Source organism: Corticium candelabrum, chromosome 20, assembly GCF_963422355.1.
Source record: "Corticium candelabrum chromosome 20, ooCorCand1.1, whole genome shotgun sequence".
Lineage (NCBI taxonomy): Eukaryota > Metazoa > Porifera > Homoscleromorpha > Homosclerophorida > Plakinidae > Corticium > Corticium candelabrum.
In genome coordinates, this window is record NC_085104.1 from 1,188,997 (window position 1) to 1,195,815 (window position 6,819).

The 6,819-nt window shown below is 44.7% G+C and overlaps 1 protein-coding gene across 2 annotated transcripts in view; it reads right to left on the minus strand.

Moving 5' to 3' along the window:
- Positions 1-173: 173 nt before the first annotated feature.
- Positions 174-6,819, minus strand: part of LOC134195769 (synaptotagmin-2-like) — an 8,163-nt gene continuing 1,517 nt past the window's right edge. Inside the window, exons 3-9 of one of the 2 annotated variants that reach the window (XR_009972419.1) lie at positions 4,314-4,403; positions 3,942-4,248; positions 2,766-3,871; positions 2,034-2,181; positions 1,459-1,890; positions 1,294-1,388; positions 174-1,162 (exon numbers count right to left, since the gene is read on the minus strand). Coding sequence is in view for 1 of the 2 variants with exons in the window: in XM_062664847.1 (XP_062520831.1) it covers positions 1,586-1,890; positions 2,034-2,181; positions 2,766-3,871; positions 3,942-4,032 (1,650 nt within the window). In the remaining variant the exon portion in view is untranslated. Of the gene's footprint in view, positions 1,163-1,293; positions 1,389-1,411; positions 1,891-2,033; positions 2,182-2,765; positions 3,872-3,941; positions 4,249-4,313; positions 4,478-6,819 lie in introns of those variants that run through there. The other variant, XM_062664847.1, reaches the window with a different exon arrangement.

Consider the following 6,819-nt stretch of genomic DNA (forward strand, 5'->3'; position numbering starts at 1 on the left):
CTACAACCCATTATGCTAGAGACTGTGTGTGTGTGTGTGTGTGTGTGTGTGTGTGTGTGTGTGCGTGTGTGTGTGTGCGTGTGTGTCTGTGTGTCTGTGTGTCTGTGTGTGTCTGTGTCTGTGTCTGTGTGCTGTTTGGTACAGTTTGTTTGTTGTTTCATTTAGGTTTTATTCTAATTCTAAAAATAATGTCATTGCATTTGAAAGTTTTTAGCTATGTAGTGTCATGAGGCTCTTTTATCAAGTGCAATTATATCGCACAGTACATGTTGGTAAGCAATGTCCATTACAAGCATCTGTACAGAGTTTACATCAAAAAGTGATCAGCAAAATCGACTAACTAAGTATCCACGAGCTGTTTCAAAATACTTCTAGAGACACATTCAAATGATACTCAATACAGTTAGATTGACTCCAGTTCTATTTACGTCCTCGTATCCTGGATGTGCTATTATAGTCAGTGAGAAACCTTTCCTTCATCGACTGAATGCTTCCTTTTCTTGCTATCACTAGACGAAGTCTTCTTAAACCAGGATAACTTTAAAGCTTTCAATAGTCCCTTTCTAGTTGATGTAGGTGTACTGTTTGCCTCAGAAGTTTGTTTGCTAGAGAAAATCATTGTAGATGATCTTTTCCTCGGCTCAGAAGCTGAATTTGGCTTTAAATCAATAGAGTGACTCCTTTCACGTCTGAGAGTTACCTTCTCTCCTTCGAGTATCATGCTGTGTCGATATCGAGAATGAGACAATGCTCCCTCACTTACTGCACTTCTAATGCTGACAACATCAGAAAGGAGAGGAGACATAGGGGGTACATGGTCCGGTACATCTTCACCACCAGATTCTGAAAGAAGACTCGACTCACTGACAACGTCTTCTGAACCCTTCGAGTGTCCTCTCCTTAATAAGGGAGGTGTGGCTACACTGAAAGAAATAGTTGGAATTGAATTTTCATCCAAAGGTGATGAAAGTTTCGTATCAATCTTGGGCAATTTGTTAGAACTAATTACGGACGAACGATCGGTTGCAGGACGACATAGGCTTCCTTGACGGCTTCTGTCACCTCCCAAGCGACTCATCACTTCTATATTAAGATCTTGGATTGCACGTCTCATATCTTCTAACCGTTTGTGCATATCGAGATCGTGTTGTCTCATCGTCGCCTAAGACAAAGACTCACAATTCAAAACGCGCAAACTACCCGCTATGAGCCCTCTCTGTTCCGCCCTTCACCCCGCCCCTCACAGCATGGGACCCCAGAACAACGTTTGTGTAGTCTGATCGATTGCCGTACCATTTTCACTCGTACTTCCCTAATCGTCGTTTCCATCTGTTTCTCGGTGTCGGCCAAACGAGCGCTGAGCGAAGCCATTGTTGTACACGTGGAAACTACATGCATGAACAACGAGAAATGCTTCTACCTTCGAACTCACATTACGCACTAACATGTCAACAATACCCAGTGATAGCTAACTTCACAAGCTCCTATGTACACCGTCTCAACATCCGCTAAGACTAGAGAAAATTGCCTCACAATTGCGCAGTTAGAACGGAAGTTCAAGTGGGCGTGTCAACACTCGGATGATTCAATTTCTGATCTCGTGCCACTCAGCTGATTGCCGTCGCGGATTGTCGATGAGCGTTTGCCACTGTTTCTGTGCTACTGCGCCTCCTCTGCAGCCGATCTCCACTCTTCCAACGACATACGAACGTTGGAGCCTGTCTGTAGCGTTGACAACGACAGCAATGCTGCAGTCTGCTAGGTCCCTCCCTGCAACGTCAAATTGAAATACTTCGTTCCATACGGGGTTTTTTGTACGTTTGCGGACGGTCGTCTTTTTGTGCTCGAATTTCACTCTGGTGACAAGAAGCTGAACGTCGCAAGAAGAATCTAAAGTAATAATGTGATACTAAAATTTGAGAGTACAGTTTAGTTGCTCTTGGGCATCTATCCCCGCTTTCGTAGTTCCCGGATTTTTATGCAACATCCGGGAACATCGAAAACAAAACTAATGAAATCCTAAGTGATGTTACCAAATAATCCGATTGTGTCTGGATGGTGAAGGTCTCTTGCTTTCATAATGATTACGTTGAGTTTGTTAGTGTAGTCCATGTAGACTAGAGAAATCAGGATGTCACCTCTCCCTGTGGCCACCACTGCTAGCTTTTTGGGATCAAAGTTCTGTAACAGAAAATGTAAAGCAACAAAGTGAAACGGTGAAAGAGACGGACAGCAGATAAATAACATACTTGACAGACAGACAGACAGACAGACAGACAGAGAGACAGACAGACAGACAATGAAACAGACATTCAGAACATCATTCATTAGAATTTTAGTAGTATTCAATCTGTATGTCTCAGTAGATGGACATTTAGCTTAGCAGTTTTACCTATAGTGTTCTTGTAAAATTTTGCTTTTTGTGTTCAATAGTGAAATAAGACAGACAGACAGACAGACAGACAGACAGACAGACAGGCAGGCAGGCAGGCAGGCAGGCAAACATATAGACAGACAAATCGACTAACGGACGAACTGACATGTGCTAAACAGACAGACAGATAGACAAACTCATAAACAGACATGCAGACAAACAGACGTGACGGACAGACGAGTAGGTAGACATGACAAAAGGTAGACTGAAGACAAATTTAAATCAAAAGAACAGACAAAATTAGATGAGTCAATAGGACAGACGGATAGACAAACAAACAACACTATAACTCCTTTCATACACGCACATCTCCTGACGCTCAATTTCCTACCAGTTTCGACTTTTTAGTCGACAAAAGTTCTTCATAGAAAGCCGTCGGTCTACCAGTGACGCTCACCTCTCGAAGAGACACATCACACGCACCCACCAGCTTCTGTGTCTTTCCCTCATTGTTGTATACAGCCACAAAAATGCGCCGTTTAGGCAGAGCAGGCAGAGTCACATCGCTGAACGTAAACTGTTCATTGAATTGCGGATGTATCTCATCGTAGTGTATCCTCGTCTGATATTTGACCCGATAGTCGGGCAGAAGACAAACGGTTGCGAACAAACTGGTGACAGGAGCACCATCTTTCTTACCTCCTTTGCTCCGCTTTACTCTATTACAGTAACACTTGCTAAGGCCGACGACCAACCGCATGCCGTGTGAGTCGTACTGAGCTTCAAACTCGATAAAATTTCCATCCCTTTTCTCTACAGTCTGATGAGCTGATGTTTCCAGTGACCCTTGCTGGTGCGGGTGGCTGCTGAGATTCTGCATGGCCAAGCGTCTCAAATCGGTGTCGCTCCGCTGACGGGATAGAGAGCAATGCGAGTAGTCGAGAACTAAAGATTGCAGAGACTGAGAACGAGGCAACAAATTATCATCCCTGAAAAAAGGCTGCACGCTGGGTTTCCATGCGCTCGGGGTTTCTATCGTTTGCGTTCTTTTCAGCTTTCTTGCTGGCGGAGACCCCATCGGGGTCTCTGTGAGCCCGCTTCTTCCCTTTAGGCCAAAGTCGGAGGCCGATCTCTCACTTTGCCACGCTCTGTAGGCCACCGCACGTTTTGGAGACACGCAAGGAGAAGAATGTGCGGACGACATATCTGCATGGTAGACGCTCTCCGTGTTGATCTCATGCTGCATTCCAAGATTTGGAAAAGAGTCGATTGTACGGGAGCCGCCGTTTGAAAACATTAACTTCTCGAGTTCGATTTGCTGCCAAGGCCGTTGAGCTTTCGTACGGATTTCTACCGGTCTCAATAGGACGGTCTGACCAGCAACCTCGGGACTTCGCAACTTGCCGTTTCTTTTCCATTGTCGACGTAAACATGAAATGAGGACTAATCCACAAGCAATACAGACGATCAAGATAGTTGGGGTGACCCACAGGGGAACTAGAAAAGTAACAGAGATGCTCGACTATAATTCAACCGATCGATACATGCATGTTGATGTTTCGCTTACGCATCGGTTGATTGGCATGCTCTCCAGGAACACGGTTGGTACTGTTGGATCTAGCCATCTGATCGTGATCTGTTGCGACTGTTTCAAGCATGGCAGGTTGTCTAGTCGTTGGAGCTCACGCAGCAAATGGTTGATCGCATCCGCCGCTGCATGCTTGTGAATACAAAAGCAACGCCTCGAACTCTTTAGAATTAGTAAGCGCTCTGATGTCATAACACCGGGAATGAAGTGTGGATGCAGTGCTTGGAAAGACGCCGCAAAGAGCTGCAATAACGTTGAAGTCGTTTGAAAAAGGTCGAGACGCCAGCTGGTACATATATAGACAAGGGTGCATCACCACTACGACCATACGTGATTCCTTTCTCCGCTCACCTGAACGATCAGCGATTGACAAGTAGCAGCAGCAAACAGGTGAGACCAGAGCCAGTGACTGCATTTGTACAGTCGTGCAAGCACTTATGCCTATTGTGACACAATAATTCTAGAGTCATGCTGCAGGGCATGACAGGTGAGACCAGAGCCAGTGACTGCATTTGTACAGTCGTGAAAACAATAATTCTAGAGTCATGCTGCAGGGCATGAGACATTTGTGAAAAGAAGCCATCAAGTCTGTCTTTCCAAACCATTCACACACACACACAACATGGGAGCCAAAATATTTTGTAGAGTAAAATAGCGCGAACATTCACACACACACACACACACACACACACACACACACACACACACACACACACACACACACACACACACACACACACACACACACACAAAACATGGAAGCAAGAATATTTTGTAGAGTAAAATAGCGCGAACACCGGCGTAGCGTCGGGGGCACTGGGGAGAACTGGGGGAGAACTGGGGGAGGATACAGCCCCCAAACATTTTGGGCGTGTCACTCCGATTCAAGCAGAACTCTATGCTACTATAAACCGTCCGCTTAGTCTACGACGACGACTATTTAATAATACACATCATCATCATTTCAGTGTGAAAAACAGCGTCGAGAAGTCGTGGACACGTGAAGTGCGCATGCCCATCACTTTTAATTAACCTAACCCATGAAAAATTCGCAGCGAATTTGGTATCGATTTCTATCGATTCAGTAAGGAATGACAGCGAATCTGCGGCGATTCACAGCGGATTCGGGCATCGTGAATTTTCATAGCGAATTCGCGGCGACTTTTTGCGAGATTTTGTAATTAGAAGACGTTTGCTACGATATCCGACAATGGCAGAGTAGGACCACGTCAAAAAGGCCGAAGCCTAACATCAATTATTTTTCAAGTAAGTTTATTTATGGTCGACAACCCGACTGACCCGAGATGAAATCTCCGTCGGCTCCGCTACCAAACGATTTGCATGAACTCCGTACTTTATATATATATATATATATATACTGTATATACCTAGTCTAGTTTAATAGCTTGAATAACTTGAGCACAAAGTGGAGAAAGTATATATATATATATATATATATATATATATATATATATATACTGTATATACCTAGTCTAGTTTAATAGCTTGAATAACCTGAGCACAAAGTGGAGAAAGTATATATATATATATATATATATATATATATATATATATATATACTTTTTGGCACGGACTGTAACGGTGTTTCCACTCCTTTACGCACACTGACGGCACTCAATGCCGCAATTTATTTGTAACTTGAAATTAATATTATTTATGTCTACAAACTGTGAGCGAGAAAAGTAAAAAGTAGAAAATGGGCGTGACTTTGCAGCAGCAATAGGCGTGGTTTGCAGTCTAATTTATCCCTCCCTCCAAATTTGAGGACCTCGCTACGCCGGTGGCGCGAACGTAGTCGATACAATTGCATCGAGACGCAGGAACACTCACGCATGCAGGGCGTTTACACGCGCTGAACATGCAACACCAAGTGCCTTCGCAGCTGCATACAGCAACTTCCTCTCAACATGTCTTATCCCCGTTTGTTTGCGTATTTCCCTGTCTTTCTACCCAACTGTCCTGTGATGTCCACATTCATTGATAGAACTAATAGCTAGAATACGAAGTAAACGAGAATCGACGCGACGGCACATTTAGTATTCGATCGGCCTTACGTAATTACCCTAAACTGCAAACTCCAGCTGCTACTTCAAGTAGTTGGTGTCCAACCGCACGTGTAGAGAGACAGAGCGACGGCTGTGCGTCTCAACATGGCTCCACTAACTGCACGCACTCAAAACTAACAAAACACGATCACTGGCTACAAACCACATTCGCTTGCACGATTACCAACTCGAATAAGACCAGAAAACGAGTAAGTGGCTGACGAGGTGTTTCCGTGCCTGTAAAGGGCGTTTCTGCACGTTTCATCACATATTATGCGTTATGCGATGACAATTGGGGCAGTTAGCCTGCAATTCGTGTAAGAGCCGCTTTCTATTCTTCACTATCCACAATGTTTGTGATTGCCACCGAGACTCATGATCTTGGGGTGCACCCCATGGCTCACGACTACTGGTTCCAGAAATGGCTTGCATACCCAACGGGTAAAGGCTGAGATCTTTCAAACCGATTTCTTAACTCACTAAATGCGTTTTGTGTGTGTATTTCTAGACAGTCGTTGGATTAATCTGATGGTATTGATCCTTCTTATTGCATGCGGATCAATAGTCTTCGCTTGTCTGCATCACTGCTGGACACACTACCGGACCCGTCGACTGTACACTCGACGCTGCAGCGTCGTCTTGCGTTCGGTTCAGTTTCCTATACGATGCTACCCGATCTCTCTACCCAAGCAGTCCCACTACGCGTTGCCAGTCACCGAGCAGAGAAATACGAGAAGAGACAAACCGGAAGAAGAACGAGACTCGAGGGACGGACAGACGGCTATTCCGGT